Source organism: Octodon degus, unplaced genomic scaffold (genome assembly GCF_000260255.1).
Source record: "Octodon degus isolate 3935 unplaced genomic scaffold, OctDeg1.0 scaffold00010, whole genome shotgun sequence".
NCBI classification, from domain to species: Eukaryota; Metazoa; Chordata; class Mammalia; order Rodentia; family Octodontidae; genus Octodon; species Octodon degus.
Window position 1 is genome coordinate 17701306 of NW_004524586.1, and position 23217 is coordinate 17724522.

At 43.6% G+C, this 23217-nt stretch overlaps 1 protein-coding gene across 3 annotated transcripts in view; it reads right to left on the reverse strand.

The window, feature by feature from the left end:
* Fank1 (fibronectin type III and ankyrin repeat domains 1) overlaps positions 1-23217 on the reverse strand; it is a 166442-nt gene that overhangs the window by 7444 nt on the left and 135781 nt on the right. For 2 of the 3 annotated variants that reach the window (XM_023708892.1, XM_012513489.2), the window contains exons 3-6: positions 18927-19051; positions 12668-12749; positions 11679-11753; positions 5897-5962 (exon numbers count right to left, since the gene is read on the reverse strand). In XM_023708892.1, coding sequence (XP_023564660.1) covers positions 5897-5962; positions 11679-11753; positions 12668-12749; positions 18927-19051 — 348 coding nt within the window. The remainder of the gene's footprint in view (positions 1-5896; positions 5963-11678; positions 11754-12667; positions 12750-18926; positions 19052-23217) is intronic. The other variant, XM_023708893.1, reaches the window with a different exon arrangement.

Sequence of the window (23217 nt, forward strand, 5' to 3'; positions counted from 1 at the left end):
GAGCTACAGGCAGACAGAGGCAGAAGGAAGGAAAGGAAGAGAAAATAGAGAGGGAGAGGCAGAGAGAGAAAGGAAACTGAGACTGTAGAACTCTACATAACCAAAGCCTTGCTCAGTCATGGTCTTGCCTCAGCCCTTGTCCCTAAATAAAGACAAAGTTTTGGAGACAAGTGGGAGACCTGCATAGAAGCAGGAAGTAGTCTGAATCACGTAAGGTGTGGTCATATGTTGGTTACACAGGCTAATGACCTTGTTTTCGGGAGACATAGACTGAGGTATTAAGGGGTAAAGAGTTGTAAATCTACCTTAATCTTGAAATAAGTCATGGGCGAGGGGTAGCAGAAATGTAAGCAGAGAAGCAAATACAATCAAACAACCAACAACTGCCAAGCCTAGATGGCCAATATACAGAATTTTGTCAGATTATTCTTTTATCTTTGCTAAATGTTTGAACATTTTTAAGTTAGGCATAGAGGTGCATGGCTGTAATCCTAGCACTCAGAAGGGACTGAGTTCAAGGCCAGCCTGGGCTACATAGGAGACCTTGTCTCATAAATGTGTGTATGTGTGCACGCACATGCACGTGTGTTTGAAATATTTAAAAAGTAAAGAGCTGGAAAATAGAATCCCTTCCCAAAAGAGAAAATGTGCAAGGCCTCTCTGAGTGAGCACTGGATCATGCAGCACCAGAGAAAGCCACGCTAGGCTGGAATGGCTGAAAACGCCGACTCCACTGAGCACCAGCCCCTGGAGACTCCCAGAAGAGAGTGCAAGCCCTGCCTGCCCGGTGGGGGATCCTACTCATCCCTGTGCAGCCCAGGATCTTTCAAATGGCCTTTGCCAAGCAGAGAGATTTTCACTTTAGTATTTAAATACTTTAAACTCTAGCTATCTGGATGATGTTTTTTAAAGAATGCCTCTTTCCTGATTCAAAAGGCAGGCATGCTGGGTAAAAGAAGATTCCCACACCAGAGTCACTGATGGAGGACAAGCTCCCGAGACTGCTGTACCAGCTCTGGGAGATGGGGATTGTTGAAAAACAGCCCCCAGAAGCCTGGGCTGCCCACAAGGCCCTGAGACCAGGGCTCCTTCCCAAAGAGGGGGCAGCCTCTGAACCTCGCTTCCTTTCTACCTGCCGAAAGCCAACAAAGTCCCCTGTGTGTGAGACCACAGTCTGTCTTCAGTCTTCTCAACAACCACAGTGTCACCTACACTTTAAGGGCAACCCCCCACCTCCCGCAGCAATCTGCCAGGACCCAGCTTTACACAGCCATGCTTGTCCAGCCCTACAGGGAGGGAGAGTGGCAGGGCCACCCCCTGGTGCACAGCCCTGTCAAGGATCCAGCCAAGCCACCTGCCTGCAGTGCCTGACCCCTTATCAGTGTCACCTTCCCGAATCCCTTGTACAAAACCCTTGGGCTCATCTCTTGTGTATTCCTAATGTCTGTCCAAGTCTTCTCTCTCCCTTTTTGGACATAACTTTCATTTTCTTATTACTTCATACACCCCCATTTCAACTCTGCCACCAGTTTCTACCTATTAAATATTCATCAGACTCAAGTCAGTCCACTACTGCTGTAAATTTGTTTGAAACATCTCACAATTTTATATAAGGCTACAGCAAATATCCTTATTATATAAAGTCTTATGTGCATCCCTCATTATTTTTAGGGGTGCAATTTCTAAAAACAGTTACAGTGTCAGTAGTCATGGCCTACTTTAGCACATGCAAGTGCGTGGGTGCACGCGTGCGTCCATGTATGCTTGCTTGTGCGTGGGTGAGACTGGGGAGCCAGCCCAGGCCTTTCAAGTGCCAGCCAAGTGCTCTATTTCTGAGCTCCACCCCAGCCCTCTGGCTCGCTCCTCATGTGTATTTCCAGTTGCCGTCCCAAAAGTTTCCATCGGTTTATACTTCCATCATCTCTCTCAAAGTGCCCCTTTAACTCTCCTAACACTATGATTTCATAATTACTCATTTGATAGGTAGTATTTTTTCATCACTAGCAAAGCCAAACATTTTTCATATGGATTATTTTTATTGATTTTTCTATGAATTGTCTTTTCATGTCCATTGGTCTTACTGGGTAGAGTTGTTTACTTTTTGGAGTGCGTCTCTATACTCCAAGGGTGTCAGTCATTTGACTACAACATACACTTGATTCCCGAGATTGTCCTTGACTTTGTAATTAAGGGTTTAGAGGGGAGCAGTTATTTGGGGGGTTTTGTTGTTGTTCTTGTTGTTGTTTCTGGTACTGGGGACTGAACACAGCATCACTGCCCCAAACTATAACTCCATCACTTATGTGTTTTGGTTTTTTTTTTTGAGACAGGGTCCAGCTAAGTCATACCGCCTAACCTCAGACTTGAGCTCCCCCTGCTTCAGCCTTCTTAGGTTAGTTATGTGTGATATACACTTAAATCATTTTTATTGGTACATATGAAATATATATATATATATTAACATTCATAAGGAATTTGTACATATGCAAATATATTTTGCTTCTTTATATATCTTGCTTCTCTTTTTCCACTCCCTTCCCCACCTTCAACCTCTCACCTCCTTATTTACAAAAGCTTTGTTTCCATTTTCTTCCTTCTCTTCTTTTTCTTGTCCCTTCTTTCTTGCCACCATCCCCTCCCCTTGTTCCCCTTCTCCTTTGAACATTTTCTTCCTATTGCCCAATATCTATTATATTTTTGGTCCTTATTTACACTCTCATTCCTCACACCAGACAATGCAGTGTGCAAACATAACAAATACTTCATCCTTTCCTAGTGATTCCCTTAGCCTTTCTGCCTCTCATATTATAAGATCACGTAAGTATAGCGTCCTGCTTCCAGCAGCTCATGAGTTTCTACATTTAATTCTTCCTTCATCTGGAATTTATTTTGGTATATGTTCTAAGGCCAAGTTCTGCCTAATTTTTTTTTCTTCAAATAGCTTAGTTGTTCAAAGCCTTCATTGGTTTGTATCTCTTCCATTATTCTATTCTAGTTTATCCATCTGTATTCTTTTGCTTTGTTGTTATTTTGTTTTCCTTGGTTTGTTTTGCTTTTGCGACAGAGTCTTGCTGTGAAGCCCAGGCTGGCCTCAAACTCATGGTGCCCATCCTGCATTAGCCTCCCATGTGCGGGATGTGTAGGTGTGTACCACTGGTCTAGCTTCTTCCTGTTTCTTGACTTCTCTCTCATGAGCTTCAGTAATTTAGAAAAGAAATTGGCCCACAGTAAGAATGATGCTAATTTAAAAGAAAAAAATTGTAAAGTGGCAAGTGTGAAGGCACACACCCACAGTCCCAGCACTCTGGGGGGATATGCTAAGAGGGTCACAAGGCCAAGCCCTGCCTGGGCAACTGAGTGTCTTAGTGAGATCTTGTCTCAAAATGAAAAATAAAAAGAGCAAAGATATAGGTCAGAGCAAGGCCCTGGCTTCAACCCTAGTATTTTTTAAAAAAAATACACTTTAACTTACAAAGAGACTCAGACCCAATTTTTATTATCAACATTAATCTAAAATTTAATACTAAATTTTCTTATCGTCTCCTAATTCCCTCTTAATTGGGAAGGGCAAGCTTTAGAAACATCTATAGACACACAAATAGCTTTTTTCCCACTTACTCTTACATTTTAGCAGTAACATTATAACTTATAACTTTTCAGCTTCCTCTCTGCTCTGGAAAGTTCCAGATTATTGCAAGTGCATAGAAAATGTGGACAAACTCCCTGGTAGGACAGTTAAGTCACAAAGTTTATGCTCAAGGTATACTTTAGCAAATTTTCTGATTTCTTACATGGATATGTGTTATTTCAGATTTACTGCTTCATAGATTATATTTGATGCTTTATAGTTTCTCCATAAAATATCCATTTCAATAAAATTATCAAATCCAGTGGACACAAATGTACCATTTCTTTTCAGATTTTTAATTTTAATTTTTATTTATTTTTTGTATGTGTTTAGTACAGGGTCTACAGGGTCTCACTACACAGATTGGACTCATGGTAATCTTCCTGTTTTCAGCCTCCCAAGAACTGGGATTATAGGTGCTTGCCACCACGCCTAGTCTCAATTATCGGCTCAGCTTGCCCTGGGGGCAGGCCTGGCACAGTAGGCAGGGGATCGAACCTGGGCCACTAACCAGGTGCTTTAGTCCACTGAGCTATTTGGTGGGCCCTCTTTTCAGATTTAAATTTCCTCTATCACTATTGGGAAGCCTGTGGCCTTTTAAATTTCTAATTTTGCTTCTCTTTTTCTTAGATTTATATGAAAGCAGTGTTTTTATCATATAAACTTCTAAAAAGAGCCAACCCTTACATTTCTCAATAATCTTTTGTTCTTAGTTCAATGAGAAGAAAGGTTTGTACTAATATTCTTTAGACAAGATATTATGTCTACATCTTGTCCTCTAACTACTATGAAGACAACAATATGCAATGTATTAATTATTGTAATTGTCCTACTAACCTGTTTTGAAGCTGTTTCATTGTTATTTTATCTTTTCTCATTAAAATAAAAAAGCAAAAAATAATAATAGTAATCTTTTGGGTTTTGGTTAATCAATTTTTTTTTTTTTTTTCGGTACTGGGGATTGAATTCAAGGCCTTGCGCTTTCCAGGCAAGTGCTTATTCTACGAGCTAACTCCCTGGCCCAATTTCTTCATTTTAATCCTTTCCTTTTCTCTACATTTTTTTCCCTTTTCCTTTATAAAGTAGCACTTTTCTTTTTGAACTTGATGTAATGGCTTAGTTTCAAGCTACCCTAGAAATTATTTGCAAAATGATGTAGCTCAGACTCATAGTGATCCTCCTATCTCAGCCTCCCCAAGGCTGGGATTACAGACGTGTGCCACTGTGCCATTTTGGGTCTGGCATGGCACCCCTGGAGTTCCAGGCTAGCACCGTGTGTCATACCAGGGATCGAACCAAGTCCTTGAGCTTGCCAGGCAGGCACCTAGACTGCCAAGCTACCTGCCCAGCCAATGTGTGTGTGAAGTTTTTAAAGTGTTGGGTTTTTTTTTAAATCAGTTTTTACACTATGACCAAAGAATAGAGTGGGAAGGCTTTCTGATCTCAGAAATTGATGTTTCCTTGACCCCAGAAAATCAAACAAATGTTTTGCAGTTACCCCAGAGGTACTTCCATGAATGCACTGTGAGACCCATAGCTGCTGGTGAGAAGAAAGTCAGCATGTTGTACCTTGTTCTACCTGAACATCAAGTGCGCTGCCTTGTGCGTGGTCACCATTTCATAAGCATTACATAGTTGAATTAATTAGATCTACTTATGTCTCCAGAAAACCTTCTTTAGAGCCAGGCACAGCGGTGCACAGCTGTAACACTAACACTTGGGAGGCAGAGGCAAGAGGCTAAGTTTGAGCCAGCCTGGTTTACCTAACAAAACCTTGATGTAAAAAATAAATAAAAAGATTTAAAAAAAAAACTTCAGCCAAAGAGATAGCTCAGCTGTCTAAGTGCCTGCCTGGCAAGCCACTCCCTGGCCACACTAAGCCGGCCACTGAGATGGGGCATGGTGGTGCACATCTGTAATCCCAGCACTCGGGAGGCTGCAACAGGAGGATCACTATGAGTCCAAGCTGCATAGTGAGACCCTGTACCAAATAAATACATATATACATACGTAAATATTTTTTTATAAATATCGGCATGAGCTAGAGAAGGTAGACACGTGGTAACTAATTCTCGCGATACCCAGATAATGAAAACATAAATGAACAACCAGCTTTTGGCCTCACCACCTTTCCTTTGGGACCTACTCATCTCCCAGGGCTGTCAAAAGAAACAAAACACTTGGGTAAGTTAGAAACCCTCTGGGCACATGCCTTGTATCAAAAAGTACACAAGAGCGTGGGTACAATTGAGGAGTCCTGCCTCCTACCTGTCCTTGCCACTTCCGTTCTTCAGGTTCACATCCGTGCCATTAGAGACTAAGATTTTTACGAGCCTAAAAGAAACAAAGGTAAAAGTGGTGAGGGAGGTTGTTTTGGTGACTTGGAACCCAGAATAATCTGTTTAAAATCAGTACCAAGATAATGAAGACATTTCTTTGCGATAACTTCTCCATCCACAGAGCCCAGCTGATTTTAAAGCCAGCAACACAGACACTTCTCACTTAACCACCAAGTTCCTTTCCTGAAATGGCCACAGGAAACTCTAACTTGATGGCTTTGCTTTTATTTGCATAACTCTTACATGCAGTCCAGAAAAAGTACAGTACAGTAAAGCTGCAGTACTATACTATATAGTACAATCAGCAAAAATTACGGCACTGTACTACATAAGAAGCCACCAGCCACCGTGTTTACTTTCATGGTGGCCCACCATCTTGCTGTAGGTTGCTACTTTACTTGGCCCATACTTGCTCTGCAGAGCTTGTTTCTTTTCCTATCTATAGCGAGCCATTGCCACCATTTGTGCTTATCTTGACCAAGCCTTTCCTCACAAGAGAAGGAACCTAGAAACCACCTCCAGAAGGAAACTCTAGCACCAAAACCCTGGTAACACATCTGGCTTAGGCAGCCAGGAGCAGCAGGGAAGCCCTTTGGACACATTTTGTTTCTCCTTCTCCTCCCCCTCCCTCTCTCCTCCTCTTCCCCTCCCTCTTTCCCCTCCTCTCCCTGTATCTCTCCTCTAGGCTGAGGAACTCAGGAGCCTTTGCTCACAGTTCGAGCAACAGTTTCCTGCCCTTCCTTTCCATCATGTGGGATGGGGAAGGGAAAGCTTAGACTCTGTTTTTCTCAGCCAATAAGAGGCCCAATGGGTCTACCTCAAGTGTAGACACACATCAGTAAAGGGCAGCCGGAGAGCCAATTATTGACCCAGTTGCTGAACAGATCACTCAGATACCAATGTGCAGCCTAGAGTTTAGGATGCCCTTTTGACCTCGTGTTTCTGTTCTCCATGATACTCTGCTCAGCTTTCTTACTTCTTGTGAAAACAGCCATTGCCAACTTGTTCTCCTGCCAGAGTAGCCACCTACCTGAATGTATTCTTTTTTGCTCGAAGTACCATTTGCACTGTGCCCCAGATGAACTTCTCTTTCCCAGGGCCTTGTTTCATCCTAGTTAGTTCATCTCCTCATCATTATCTTTATCACATGCATCAGCCACATGGGTTCTGCTAGGTTTGTTTTCTCCTGTCATAATGGTCACCGGGAAATCTCACCCTCACAGACAGAAGTCAAGCCTCTGATGATAAGGAACATGTAGGCTTCTTCCCTCTTTTATTTTGAATTTTTTGTTTTTCCTAACAAAATGCAGATATTTTAGGAACTGTACCTGATGGCCTGAGCAGAACAAAAAAACAAAAGCTCAACTCAAGTGACTATGAGTCAAAGGTAAAACCATCTTCTCTCTTAGGATTTTTAAAGATATTTTCTTTAAAAAAAAAAAATAAGTGGGGGTGTTTAGGACTGGGGATATAGCTCAGTGGTATAGGAGCCCATCTGGCAAGCACAAGGTCCCAAGTTCAATCTCCAGTACCGCAGAACAAACTAACAAACAAAAAAAGGATTTGTCTCCTGCATTAAAGTACCAACATTTTTAAGATGAGGTAAACATAAGAGATACTGCTTCTCAAAAAGCTCAATCCTGCTTACGTAGAGTAATCAAGTGATTCAAAATGCCAAAAGGAGCCTTAGATACTCTCTCAAGTGGCTATGCCCTGCTTGAGTAGAGCTATCAAGTGCTCAGTATAGCTAAGGGAATCTCGTGTCTGCAGATGGTTTTAAAACTGTGACCCACACTTTTGCTTTATCATGGTGAGAATCATCGTGGCCACTTGTTGTACCCCAGATAAAAGTTCAAGAAGCTAAGAACTATGCAAGTGATCAATATGCTTTAAAAAGGAAAAGAAACCATCTTGGAGAGGCTATTGTGCACTCAACAGAACCAAACTGGGCTGGGGATGGTGGGGCATGCCTGTAATGCTAACATCCAAGAAGCTGAGGCAGGACAGCCATGAGTTTGAGTTGAGCCTGGGTTACATCATGAGTTACAGGGCAGCCTCATGAACTGCATAGAGAAATCCTGTCTCAACATACCCACACACACACATATACACACACAGAACCAAACTGAGACAATAATACTGTAAGTCAAGGATGGAGAATGATGCTGATATGATAGCTGCTGTTTCTATGGGAATGAAAAAGTACATCAAGAAAGCTGTTAATGGCCTAGTGAGATAGTTCAGCAGACTAAGCACCCACTTAGGGAAGTGCAGGGACCAGGGTTCAATCCCCTACACCACATGCTGTGCTGGCACAGCCACCAGGCACACTGAGCTGGCCACTGAGACTGTGCATTGTGGCGTATCCCTACAACCCGGTGCTGGGGAACACAGGAAGATCACTACAAGTCAAACCTGTATAGTGACACCCTGTACCAAATACATTTTTAAAAAATCTGTTAACTATAATAAGGTAAACATGGTGATACAGGGCAAAGAGGAAAATCCAGCTGTCTTCTAAAACTGAACAGTAAAAGTCTTTTGTAAATATACAAACACATCTTCCAGGGAGGAAGAAGTACTGATGGGACATAATTTCACTTATCAGTTGGCCCTAGATTTTCAGCACAAATTGGATAGACTTCAAATGGACACATGGATACCTATGACCAATTTCTGGACATGGGATTTCCTGTGTTCACCAATCAGAATCTACAGGAGGGTCAAAAGAAAATGATAGAATTCTGTTTTGGCCTCTTTCTCTGGAAAACTCACTTTGGATCTATAACTACAGTTGAAGTTGAGGGAACAACTAGGCAGATTCTTTACTCTTTCACTGATGTGTCACTTTGAAGACTAAATGAATGCTTACCCATGGGTTGTTCTGCATTACCCTATTTCATTGCTATGAAGAGATTTACTAGTGAAATTAGAGGCTACTCACAAATTCCAACAAAGGTCAAAACAGATTTTATCCCTTGAGAATACGCAAGGTCTCTCCATCCTAATTAGCCATTAAGTAGATCCTACAGCATAATATAATAAAATACAAGTTAAGAAATCTCTTAAAAAAAAAAAAAGAGGGGCTGGTGAGATGGCTCAGTGGAATAAGCACTTCCCTGGCAAGCGCAAGGGCCTGAGTTCAATCCCCGGTTCTGCTAAAAAAAGAAAAGAAAAGAAAAAAAATCTCTTCTATTCAGGTCAACAACTTCTGACATTGCCAGTCAAGTGGAAGACCCAATACTATTATGGACTACTGGACTATTTTGGAATATTTTGCTGAGTTCACATACCTATAATATTTAAATTATAGAACTAAAGCAAAAAAAGGGGATATAGATGAATGACCATTTTGTATCTGTGTATTCAAAATGATTAGGATAGATATATAGCTACATTCTCTTAATTCAAGGAATAGAGGGATTTGTTCTCATAGTGTTTGTAAATAGGATATCATGTCTGCATCTTGTACAACAAATAACCACTAGGAAGGCAGTATGCAATGTGTTAATTACTGGAACTGTCTTACCAATTCGATTTGAAACTGTCTCATTGCTATTTATTTCTCAATAAAATTATGGGAAAAAAATAAATCTTTTCTACATGTCAGAAGAGAAAGAGGAACTTTGGGCTTATTATAAAAAATATCTCACTACTCTTAATCCTGTATCTCTGATGCACATAGAACCAGAAGTTAGCCACTCTTGTGACTGATCTTCCAGAGCTATGCAAGCAGGCAGGATGTCTAACATCTCTTCTGCTAAAGTCAAAAGGCTGACAGGGAGGAAAGAAGGATGGCCCTACAGCCCCTTAAACTTTAGCCTTATTCCCAGATCCTGAGAAATAGTTATGATCTTTCCTTAAGGGACATAGTGACAAGCTACAAAAATCCTACATGGTAAATGGTCCATAGAATTTACATAGGACTAAGAAGAAAGCTATCCTGAGAACTTCTGGAAGACCTGAGATTCTTCTTCTGAAAGCAAGTCTCCAGTATTACACTGGGTACAGGTGAGTGTTCATCTAATGACCCTACCTCACCACAGTTTAAATGGGCAACTGGATCGAGGCTCCTGTTTTCAATTAGATCCATTTTGTAGGTAATCTTCCTAAGGCTGTGGCTCTCAGACTCTCAATAATGTATCTAACCTTTGCCATGCGTGGACCTTCACATGACTGCTCCTCATAGTAACAGTAAAGTTACTTTCTTCTTCCCATTAAACAGCTCAGTAGTTACTCTTTTCTCATTTTCTTTTTTTTTTTTAACTGGGGATTGAACTCAGGCCCTTGAGCTTGCCAGGGAAGCGCTTATTCCACTGAGCCATCTCCCCGGCCCCTTGTTTCTCATTTTCTGACAGTTTTTTTCCTTCCACTCAGACAGTGAACCCTGCCACCCCAAGTGAACACATGTTGTCCGGTAGGTAGAGCCCACTGCTGCTTTCAGCAGAAGTAGCTGTATGAGAATGGAGACCGCTACCCCCTCAGAACTACATAAGGCGTTATGAGCATGAGTGTTTCTCAGGAGAAGAAGAGACAGGAGATCAGGGGGTGGCAAAGCCGACAGGGAAGTAGGCAGCACCTACTATTTACAAAGCCCCAGGACATAGGCACAGAAGAGTTCCCAGAGCCTACATGTGGACGTCTTGTAAGAACTGGAGCAGGGTTTTGTTAGGACGGCCTGGACCTGCTCTCAGACCGAGGCGTGGGTAATACAAAAAGCACAGTCCACGTGGAGCTGTTCCAACGTGCTCTCTCTCTCGCATGGTGGCCCATTCCGATACGGTGAGATGTACTTCTTTTCCTGCTTTCACTTGGCCCAAAACTTTGCTAGCATTTTTAGGAAGTGGCAATAGCAGTCAGCCTAAGGCTGGGCCATCACTCACCTTTTTGCAGCAAAAGTCCAAATGCATGTAATCAGTCCAAGCAGCAAGTGTTAAGTCCAAACACTCACTAAACAGGTAGGTTGTCAAATAAGGAGTATCTGTATTCAAAACTGGAAACTACTGCTCTTCACTAGGCAGGTTTCTACCCTTTAGAGTATATGAATTACTCATTAAAATCTAAACCAACTCATATGACGTGAACTAGGTGATCGAAATAAGTCATTTTAATGACCATTTTATATATTTTCAAATGACAACAAAATTAAAATATTCCTTTTTTTCAAAATGGCATTGTAAGTAAGATATAAATATGATTTCAAAAATAGTATGTTAGCACTTACACTTAACTCTACAGGACAGATATAGGAATGTGTCATCAAAATTATCAAAATCATATTTTGGCAACCTTTTGGGAAGCTTGCATTCCAGCATGCCCCTCCCCCAGTTTTGTTTGCTTTAAAGAAACTGAAATTTTAATAGCTATTGTCCTAAGACATGTAAGGTACACTCCGTGTATCTCTCTGCTGAGATGGTTATACATAGCACACTCTCTTCTGTGCGGTGACCTTATGACTGAAGCAGCTGAGGTTGGAAGCCATTATACAGCTTGATTTTTGTTTTGTTGGTACCAGGGATCAAACTCAGGACCTTGAGCTCACCAGGCAGGTGCTTATGCCGCTGAGCTATCTCCCTGGCCCTATATGGGGCAATTCAGAAAAGAGAAAAAGAACTGGTTTTCCTTCCAGCCCACTTCCCTCCCATGCCCATCCTGACTGGGGGAAATAAAGAGTTCAACTAACTATTCAGAGAAGCAAAGAAGAGCTATACCTGGTGTATCCTTTCTGGGCAGCGACCATCAGAGCGGTATAGCCGAACTTATTGGGAACATCAATTTTAATGTGGCTTGGGAAAAAAACACACAGAGAAAAGAGATTTGCTTATCAGAGCCCCATGCAGCTGATGGCTACAAAGGTTACAGGTGACTAAACTAGCTCATTTTGCCCAAACTTTCAGGTTCTTCTGGGCTAGTGACGGCAAACCTTTTAGAGCTACCAGTAGCGGCTGGCTGCAGCATGCGTGCTATAGGCTCGCCGCCACTGTTCTAGGCCTCTTGGATGGACACAGTCTCTCAAAGTTATCTAAGGACAATGACTGCACTGCAGGCCTTGGCTGCACTGAGCATGAGATTATATTGGTAGAAACTGGTGTTTCACCCTTCCTTGACTCCCCTTGCTTACTGGGTATAAAGTGATGCCGCTCAAAGAGGAAAGAAGAGCTTCTGCGGTCGTTTTCAGAGCTTGGCTTTGGTGGGAACATTCTCTCCAACTTAAAGAGCCCAAATTCACAAGCCACTTGTCTTTTAAAAAAGGAATCTAAAGACCACTGCTGCATTCAGGAGGCAGCTTGAAACACCTCATGCGCAGCAAGGCCGTCACACCTTTTTTCTCTAGTGGCTACTAATGTTCTAATGAGCAGCTAACTCAGAGATGCCCAAGCTTCATCAGGAACTAGATGTGTGCATTTGGAAGTTTTGCCAAAATGCTGCCACATACAAGTAAGGGACAGAAATTGTTTGGGGGAATAAAATATGACATATTTATACGTTACTTTTACAAATTTCATTAAATAATCAGACTGTAACATATACTTGGGGCTTTATGATCATCATTATTAACTACGTCTTACTTCTATCAGTCACCTGAGATCAATTCAGAGGGCAGCTTAAAAAGCATGGGAATTTTTAGGAAAACAAACCTACATATGTATTTCTATCCTTTTCATGAGCACTAAATTGAAACCTGGCTGAAATCTCTCACCCTCCTTCAAGTATTTGAATGAGCAAATCTTCATCATTCACGTTGACAGCTCGATGAAAGTGTTCAATACTGATGGGTTCTCCTAAAGAAATTAGATGGAAAGCAGTCATCCAACACAAATTGAAAGAAGATTCATTCCAGCTATGTTCTCTGGTGGCCTTGAGTGATACTCCTTGTCCACCTCCAAGAAGACATTGGGCCGTTCCCATAAACAGATCTTACATTTCCTGCATAGCTGTTGCTTTTATTACAAAAAAAAAAAAAAAAGCTCATTTTTACATGTTAAGAAAACATTTAGACTGACCTAAAGATGGGGAACATTATCAAGTTATAAAGTATTGCTTTGTGATATTTGATAATAACCCTTTCAGATTTCATAAAGCTTAGTAACCACTCCTATAAACAAGGGAAAGCTTAGCAACTGTCATCACAGTGTGCTAGTTTCATTTGCTCAAGAAAGGCTAAACTGCTTGAACAGCAAAGGACAAGTTGATTTGACATTGAAAATGGAACTCCTCCATCCTTTCCAGGAATAGGATGCACACACTGGCCCTGAGCACCCCAAGCTTGTGCAGGCACAGGGGCTCGTACCCACAGGGAGGTGGAGGCATACAAGAAAGCCTGCCACGTAGTGAACAGCAAGGAGGACAAGTCCGAGAAAGAAGGAAGGCTTGGTTTAGTGGGAGAACAGTGTGTGGGGGACTTTGTTCAGGGAAAGCAGACTCCACAAGGCCAAGAACAAGGTAGAGAGACCCACAGGAGCCAGGGTGGGGATAAAGAGCCACAGGAAAGCAACCCATTTTTCAAAACACTTATTTCATAGATTTATTTCCTTCATAGTCCATGCTTTTCTAATTTTTTTAATTTTCATGGTTAAGTTTAAAGGAAATACAAACGAAGCATTTAGAACAGCCCCAGGCACATTGTAAATATCCAGGCACGCATATTCCTGAGGTCAGAGTGATGGGAGTAGCAGCTGCCATCTGCCTTTGCTGCAGCCCACCCCTCCCTTGTGTCCAAACCAATGCCCGGCATCAAGGTCTACCCTTGCACCACCTGCCTGTCCTAGGATGGCTTTTGAGAATACAGCCCCTGGCCTGGAGCCTCTCACTAGATGGGCCTCATACATACATTCAACACGTACTTGTGGAGTAACTTGTGTACCCGATCATAGTTCAGGCACTGAGGTTCTTCCAAAACTGGGACAAACAGGTCCCCCCATTCTTATTTACATTGTAGTATTCACTTTCAGCCTGTCATGTTCTAAATCCTAAAACACCCAATACCTTCCCTATGGCCTGCCCTGAACCCCACACTGCCTCTGAGGCTCACCACGAGCTTTATCTCCCTTGCCTGTCGAGCAGGCAGACATCAGTCAGCTGTCCTTCTCCTGCTTCTCACAGTGGCCAACCTGCCGGGGACATCAGTGTCTGAGGAAAGGAGCTCCTTCCTCCTGGCTTCCTCAGAAGGTATCTGCCATACAAACTAAACTGGGCACTGTACACACTGGCAATATAGTGGGTCAGAAGAGTGCAGGGGACCCTACCAGAGTGATCTCTGATGACCTTCTCTTTTTTCAGGTAAAGTCAATTTATGCCAATTTAAAGTTGTTCTATAATAAGTTTGCCTGCTAGAGCTTTCCAATCTCTAGGGGACATGTTAGCCACCTTATACTTCCCTTTCATCATTCCATGCATATTTTAGACTGAAAGTTTCAGATAAAAGTATCAAAATAAACCATCAAAGTCCAAGGCCTCTAGCTTCCTATGGCCTTGCAAGGGAGGTCTTACCCGTGCTGCAGTTTCCTACGGGACTAGGAAGAGAGACAATATTATATTCCCAAGAGCATTTAACAATGTCAGAGGACATTTTCATTGTCACAATGGGGGGGGGGCCTCCTAGCATCTATCAGAGAGGTACTAAGGTGATGCTTAATACCATACAGTCCACAGGCTAGCTTGCCAACAACCGAGAACTATCCAGACCCAAAACATCAATAGCTCCATGTTTGAGAACCCTGGGCTAGATGAAGGTGGGCTTAAAATTGCCTACTGTGTGACCCATCCACACTTCAGGTGGATGAAGTAAACCAACAGACTGCTTCCCTTTCCCCTTTCCTTCCCCAGAAATGTGCAAATCTGTGTCACTCTAAATGCCTGCTATCCCAACAACCCCATTTTGGTAACCCTCAAACTCCCAGCAGCCACTTAAAGCTGGTCACCTGGATATAATCACCCAAGCAAGGTGCAAAGTTCATCCTCTCTCTGCTTAAGTTTAAAATGTGGTGGTACCCTGAGCTAAATCAGATCCTATTAATTAAGCTGAACACCATTATTTTTAAATTTTCCTTCAAGCCACACAAACAGACTCAGAAAGGTGTGTGAGTCCACCTACTTAGAGGTGGACAGTGTCAGCACTCACACCTCAGGTCACGCTACACCTTCTCTGTAATGCTTAACAAGTGTCACAACACCTGGCCAAATCACCATATACTTCCAATTTTTCTAGAGCTTGAATACAAAGAAACATCTTAAATAAAAGCAATTCCCCTCTCAAGAGTGTGAGATGAAAGCTTCAGACAATGCTCACATCTTGGGTTTCAAGCACCTGCAGTCTCTCCCCCTGTCTGCGCTGACCTCCTCCATTCCACTTCACCCATCTCAGTTGTGCAGCAAGACTCCCCTGATGGGGTGTTTCCTTCCCAGCACATCCTCCCCAGGAAGCTCTGCAGCATGCAAAGATGGGGAAATTACAGAAGTCTATTTCATGCTTGTAAGCTTAAGGACCATTTGCAGCAGAAACCAGGGTTCTCTGTTGGTACGATATAATTAAAATAAATGCATTGCCTCTTCCAACTTCTGCAAGAGGCATTCAGGGGTTCCTAGTGTATTCTGGGAACAAATGGAGCCTCCACAAAGAGAAGGGAAGGCAGCATAGTTGTTCATCACTCTTTGCTTGCCGAGTTTGAGCAGAGAAACAAACACCATCAGCCAGGGTATGAGGGCTCCCTTTGAGCATGAACTCATTTAGCCTCAGCTCCTTCAAACACATTGTCCCAAGGGAAATAAAGAGGAGCTACAAATCTCCACTGAGAACAAGTAAATCAGAGGAGGCAAGGAAACACCTCTCAGTTTGCATGAAGCTGACAAAGATACAGGGGGAAAAGACCCTTGCTTGCAGTGCACTGGCGATTCCTCCTACTCCCACGCTAGCCAGGAGCCTCAAAGAACAGGAAGGAAGTTCCAGAGGGACCAGCATTCCACTCCTCTCACCCCAAAACTCTCCAGGGCTTGGTGGGCCTGGCCCAAGAAAATGCCACCAGTAAGTCCAAAAAGCTAGGCCTTTGCCTGTGCAGATTTGATCTAGCATCTACTCCAAGTGCTGCAATTGCAAATATGCCGCTGATGCTGCCCAAGTGCTTGTCCCAGCTGGGTGGCAGGCAGTGGTCTATGAGAAGCCCTCGCTCACTCTGTAAGAGGTCATTTTGCTGCAGATGTGCCCACAGATATTATAATGTGGTGATAACATCTTTCTTGGTGGAATTTAGGGTTTTTTTAGACACAGTGAATAAATTGAGCTCATTGGAGAAGATATTTGCCAATTAACAAGGAGCAGCTGTTTTTCTTTCTTTTTAAGAGTCTAGCTGATTAAAATTGTATGCCCCATTTAAGCAAGAGTCTCCGTGTACTTTACCTGGGAAGGAAAAAAAAAGGTTGAGCATCCTTTATTCAAACAAAGTACATGCTTTTGTGATTCATTATAATGCTCTCAAATTGAATGCAAATTATCAACCCATGGAAGCGTTTTTCACGTGCTTGGTATAATGTGCACATTGTTAATTCTTTGGTTAGCATGATCTGCCTCCTTAAGAGTGTCTGCATCAGATATTATACATATAAAAATAGCTAAGGGAGCCAACAGTCAGCCAGCAGAGCCAGGAGGTTGCTTTGGGCAGAAGGAAGAGGACATTGGATCTCCACCCCAGCCCCCAGCAGGTTAACGTGGCTTCTAGGAACAAACACTTGTGCTGTACTTAACAGTGAAACAGTGCAGAAGACCCAGCACACCTACTGGTCCCCAACATGCCTTTGTCCCTGCAGGAAGCTGTATGTCATTACCCGTGAAAGCAATGGGACTATAATAACAAATGCTGCACCAGCTTTTATGACCGTCTACTCAAAATCAGATCAGCACAAAGGCATACTTGTCTATAAGGATTATCCTTACCAGCTAATAGTTAGGCTGCTCTCTGCCTTCCTAAAAGGGCTCCATTGGATACAGCAACTCCATGCCTTTGATGTGCTATCAGGAGGTCAACATCCTCGGTTGCAGAACCGGCTTTGTTCACCTTACCTGGCAGGTGGACTCACCTTGGTTGGTGAAAAAATTGATCCATCTCCCAACAGACATGAGTGCAAGCCAAGAAAACCAGAGGTCTGTTTGTTTCATACTCTTAATGCTCTTTCTGGGCCTTAGTTCATCATGTATCCCTCATCAGGGTGCTCCCTTCATGCCGACCTATCACCCTGTTCCTCTAGAAGCACACCTTGTAGGTGCAAGTCAAAAAAGATGTCAAATCACATACAAGAGGCACTTGGAGGTGGTGAGCCACTGCTCTGGACTGGGGGACGAGCTAAATCACATGCATGGAAAGGGAAAGCTACACGAGGAGCCCTGATGTCCCAGCTGTCTTTACCCAAGGAGCAGGTCCAACAGGCAGAGCAGGGGGGTGGGTTTTCCAGAGGGGCAGAGGCATAAACATGGGAGTGGCCTAGGACCTGTGGATGGCTGGGAAGCAATAGGACAGGGGGAAGTAGAGAGGAGTCCTGGGAGAGCATCCTGGCTGGGTATCCCTTTGAGAGACTGTGTTCAATTTCAAAGACTTTGCCAAGTCTTATCCCTAACCCTTGCCTGCCTTTAGCAAAGAGCTCACTGACTTCCACTTGATCTGCCTCCTTTTCCTCCTCCTAATGGCCCCAGAAGCCAAACATTTCCTCTAAAAAATCAAATACATGCCAGCATTTCAAGAATGGGACTTCCTTCCTGGCCTGCATCTCCATAATTGACCATTTCACTTCAAAAGTCTCCTCTGAAATTACATTTTTTTCCAAGGCTAGCTGAACATCATTTAGGAATGCATATAGAATCCCCACTCTGAGCTCTAACTAAACTCTCACTTTACTCAACTGAGATCCAATCCCCTCATGCCATGTTTGGAATTGAAAGTATTACAAGCTAATCCCAAATCTAAATTATCTTGAATCCACACAAAAATTTTCATGAATAAATGCCTAAAGGGCACAATTGAAATCCACAGATAATGTATATAAGCCAAATGCCACACTGAATGAAACTGAAAAATAACTTCACTGACAAAAGGAAGATTTCCTTCATGCAACCCAAAAAGACTCACCTGTGTCGTCAGTGAGCGGGCCACAAAGAATGTTTCTGACCATTTTAGTCTGTATGATATTGAAGCCTAAAGATGACAGTGGACACATGCATCCTTAAAATGTTCTAAAATACCAGTCTCATAATCTCAGGCATTCAGAAAGCTGAGAGGCAAGAGGAGAATCACCAAGTTTGAGGCCAGCCCACGTGGCTTATCAAGACCCTCCCTCAAAGTAATGTAAGATAAAAGGGCTCGCAGAGCCCCAGGCTTACCACATGCCAGCCTCTGGGTTCAATCCCCATTACTGAAAAATGTTTCAGGAAATGTTATAAAACTAGAGCAAGGAAGTAGTAGTCTGAGGCACCGCAGCTGACTTCTCTGGCCATCTCCTCTGCACACCCGTCTGCAGAGTCCACTGTGACTGGGAGCAGCATATTCATGCTTCCTTACTCAGGGAACTCAGAACTCAGTGTCTGTGGCCAGCTAAGATGCAGATCCTGAGGTCCCAGGATGGATAGGCTCCAAGTGGACCTCCTCACAAGGACACTCAGCCAGGCAGTGTGCCCAGCCCACCAGCTTTGGTCTGCTTCTTGAGCAAGATGGCCCCACCCTTGTGCCAAAAGTCCACGAGTAGGGCATTTCTGGCACCAACATAGGTTCCCACAATGTGTGAAAGCATAATTAGATTCTTCTTATGTTGTTTATTATGACCAGGCCCAGCCAGTAAACAATATCATCACAGTGCTTAAAAATTGAATTCTTTATGCACCCAGTAAGGGGAGAAAAGGCAAGATATTTTAATTTCTACATTGTTGGTCATGTTCGTGTATGTCTAGATAAACACACATAGAGCATTTGTGTACTCACTGGTTGTAGACACCGAGATGACTGGGCTGTACTCAAATTCTCCAGAGGGGCTGGTGACCTTCAATCGAAATCTGTACAGTGTCCTTGGTTCCAGACCTTCGACAATGTGCTTTGTTGCATATCCCCTGGACAGAAGGAAACACACATGCTGCCAACATCAGAAGACCTCATCAACCTTCTGATCACTTGTCATGAGAGCAGGTGGAAGTGACTTTGGGGCACAATCTATCTCGAGCACACATCTGATCTTGGGTTATTTAACTCCTTCATAACAAAACACAGGTCCCATATGGCACCTCTCTCCTTCCCAGCATGTGCCCTCTCTGTCTTACAAGGCTGAGACAGGGCCTGGCACATAGCTGACGTGTAATTTTGTTTTTCTGACAACTAATCACATTAGCCCACACCATTTGTCCTCAAACGACGAAGTTTCACCTTTGACAGGGAGTCAAATTGCTTTTGAGCTTCAAGGGTCTTTGAGTGGGTAAGGCTATCGAATAGGCAGCTGTGAACTGACAAAGGCAAAAGACTACTGCAGCGAAAGGGTCTTAAGAAGACACGTGCATGAGCGCATGTCGCCCCTGAGTGGTACACCACAGGGCAGCAGGAGCACAGGAGGAGGAGGTTCATCGTCATACAGCATGGTTAGGTTGACCTAGGAACGCGGCTGGGCAGTCCATGCTGAACAGTTCTGGAACAGAAATCTGATTAGAGGCTCATGGTGGAAAGCCACACACCTCCAGAGAGAAAAAGTACTGAACCTAATCATTTTGAACATGTAAAATGAGCCCAAGAAATGCAATGGAGGCCAGGTGGCTGGCCCATCTTCTCAGAGGATGGTGGGATCCAGCCGATATGGTGGGTCTGTACCGCTCTCCTCGGGGGGCACGTCCCAGGACCCTGTTTTGCCCTGGCATACATTCTAGGATATCAGGCCTCTAAGGGTGATAAAGAATGGTATGTATTACTTAATACTGGCCCAAACCTCAGTTTCCCTTTGACATCAAAAATCATTATTGGTATCTAACTAAGGTTTAATTTTTTACTAGGAGATGACATTGGAAGGGATTCCATTTCCAAGCCTGTCTTCCCCCATATTTCAATCCAGTCCTTGTTTTCCTCCATTCAAAACTCCCTTGGGTCCCACTATACTCCAGGTTTACCACTGTTTTTCTTTTTCTTTCTTTTTTTTTCCAGTTTCTTTTTTTCTCTTCTATGTAGGGTAAAACCATGCTTTCAGATTTACAACCAATTTTTTTCAAGGATGTTTATATGTAACTTGCTAAGCTTTTTTCCTGCTAAGGGGAGCCAGAAGTGGGGTAGTCAAGGGTAGTGAGGAAGGGACAGCAGAGTTAGGTTGAAATGACAGAGCTGGAATGAGTATCATGACAAAGGAAAGAGAGCTCGTCTGGACGTGTGGCTTCAGGCCTGGTATGATGGTCATGCTTGTACCTCACATGTTACTCAGACAGCCTTACTCACCCCAAGGTCTCCCGTAGACCACCACTCTCTCTACAGGAAGCAGCACCTCTAAGGAAGAACCCAAAGGCCTTCGAAGTCCCTTCTGCAAAACTCTCCCATCAGACAAGTAATTCTTATGCTTCAAGAAGCAAGTAAAGATGTCTCTAGTCTGCCAAAGAAATATTGGACTGGAAGGATATTTAACTCCTAGGAAGGATGCCCTCAGTACCCCCACCAGGGTGAGAGTACAGGATACAGAGGAGTTTAGCCTACTGTGAAGAGATGCCTCACTGAAATCCAAAGACTCGAACCATTTTTCAAAACTGAAAAATGTTTCCCAAGATGTTTTCCTGTGTGTCTCTCTTTTGCCGATTATCTGAAATGTGAAAGTTCTAAGTGAAATAAAGTCCTGAATAGTTGGTGATCCTTCTTTTGTATCACAAGACACACAGGTACCCAAATCTAAATGATTTCTTGGGCATGGCTCTAACAGAGCCAGAGGAAAAGACTTGGCAGCCCAGGCACCTCTGGCTACGATGCTGCACGTGGCTGGCAGACGCAGCCGCTGATTGGACAGCACCTTTGCTGGATGTGCGTCTCTCTCCTCACCTACACAGAGTGATGTGCGCTAGAGCATGTCAGTCATGTTGGCCTCTGACAGCCTGGGGCTGGGCCGAAAGAAGCCTGAAACTCGTGCATTCAGCCTTGCAGTGAGCCAGCAGGTAAAAAAGATCCACTTCCCTGCTGGAGAGAGACCACCTGGTAAGACAGGGTCACTGGAAGATGGCAGGCATGAAAGAAAAGGAAGCTTGGTCTGCTCCTGCCAGCTCAGCCCCTGCTATAGAGGCAACACGTGTGTAGCTGAAGCCACGTGGTTCCTCCAGGCCTTACAGAGCGACACCATCCACGACCACAGGAAGTAGAGAAGAGTCTTCCCCACACTGCCCAAATCACCGACTGTGAGTCAACATGTGCTTATTTTTGCCTTAAGCCACTAAGCTTGGGGGGCTGCTGGGGGTTATTAGGTACGCAGCAATGGAAAAAGATGCATATCAACAAAAAATAGAATGCTGAGACAATGAGGGAGAGATGCCAACGGCATTAAGGAAGAACTACATTGTGTGTGAAAAGCAGATATAATTATACTCACTGTAAAAGTAGAAGTTATAAAACCAAGATAAATATTCAGAAAAATTACATGCACTAAAGATACTTTTTTAAAGTTCAAATAAGGTCCTGCCTGCTAGCTCAGAGGACTACGGCACCTACTTAGGCAAAGCACACCAGCTGGGGTTCAATCCCCAGCGTGATATGCCAGCCCTGCCCTGGGGCTCGCTGAGACGGCAACTGAGACTGGGAGTGGTGGTGCGTGCCTGTAATTCCATTGCTTGGGAGGCTTAAAACAGGAGGATCACTGTGAGTCCAGTCCACACAGTGAGACCCTGTAGACCCTGCATTACATGAAAAAAAAAAAAAAAGCTCAAATACATCAATCAGCCTGACACAACTCAACCTCCAGTCTTATAAGCAGGTGATTTCATTATTTAGTGAGTATAGGTTCACGCTACAGTTTGGATGGAATTTTTCCCCTGAAGGTAGGTAAGGGTGCATGTGTGTGTGTGTGTGTGTGTGTGTGTGTGTGTGTGTGTGTGTGTGTGTATACACACAGGCGCGCACACACACACTCTCTCTCCTGTGACTATCTTCTTTTTCTCAGGCCCAATATCTGGGCCATGGGCAAATTTTTATTTTTTAGATTATTATTTTTTGAGACAGGTCTCATTAGTTGCCCAGGCTGACCCTGAACTCCTAGGTTCAAATGATGCAGTTACAAACCCAGCTACACTAGCAAACTGTTCAAAATCTCTAAATCATCTTTTAAATTCAACCAGTTCTCACACTGTTCTGTTATCTCCCACCTCAATTACTGCAAAAGCTTCCTAATTAGTCCTCCCTGCTGCTTGCTGTCTTGCCTCCCCATAGCCTGCGCTCAACGCGCAGCCAGAGGGAACTTCATGAAACATAAACCAGATTCCGACTCCTTAGCATAACCAGCCCCTCAGCTTCCCCCTCTACTCCAGAGCAAAACCTTATGCTTGTCAGCCACCTGCAGACCTGAACAGTCACCTCTCCTCTTCTTGCTGCTCCACTCCATTCCTTTCCTGCTCCTGGAATCCAAAGGTCACTCCCACCTCAGGGATTTCCACTTGCTGTTTGCGTTCCCTGGACATTCTCCCCTGATGTCTCCCCACCACTCAACCCAAAGTTTCCTTCTTGGGAAATAGGTCCTTGTCTCCAACACAGAACTCCAACTCTTCCCATACTTTTTCTCCTTGGTATTATCACCTGAGATGTGTGTGTGTGGTGGGTGTGTATATGTGTGTGTGTGTGTACATATATGTGTGCATGCGTATATTTTTCTTTTACATCTTATTTACCATTTTCTCCCCATACCATGAGGAGTTTCTCTCTGTTCCCAGTGCCCCACTGCCAGCATCCAGAACAAATCTAGCCCATCATGGGTGCTCAGTAATATACACTAATGGAATGGCACCAAGATCTTTTCCTGTATGTCTCTCTTTTACTGATTATGTGAAATGTGAAAGTTCCAAGTGAAATAAAGTCCTGAACAGTTGGTGATCCCTTCTGTGCATCACTAGACTGTGGGTACCCAAATCTAAATGATTTCTTGGGCCCAGCTTTAACAGAGCCAGACGAGAAGACTTGGCAGTCTGGGCACCTCTGACCATGATACTGGCACCAATAGTCATGAGGGTTTAAGGGACAGGCAACAGGATAGCAAGGGGAGTTTCTCAGCCAATGTAGAATC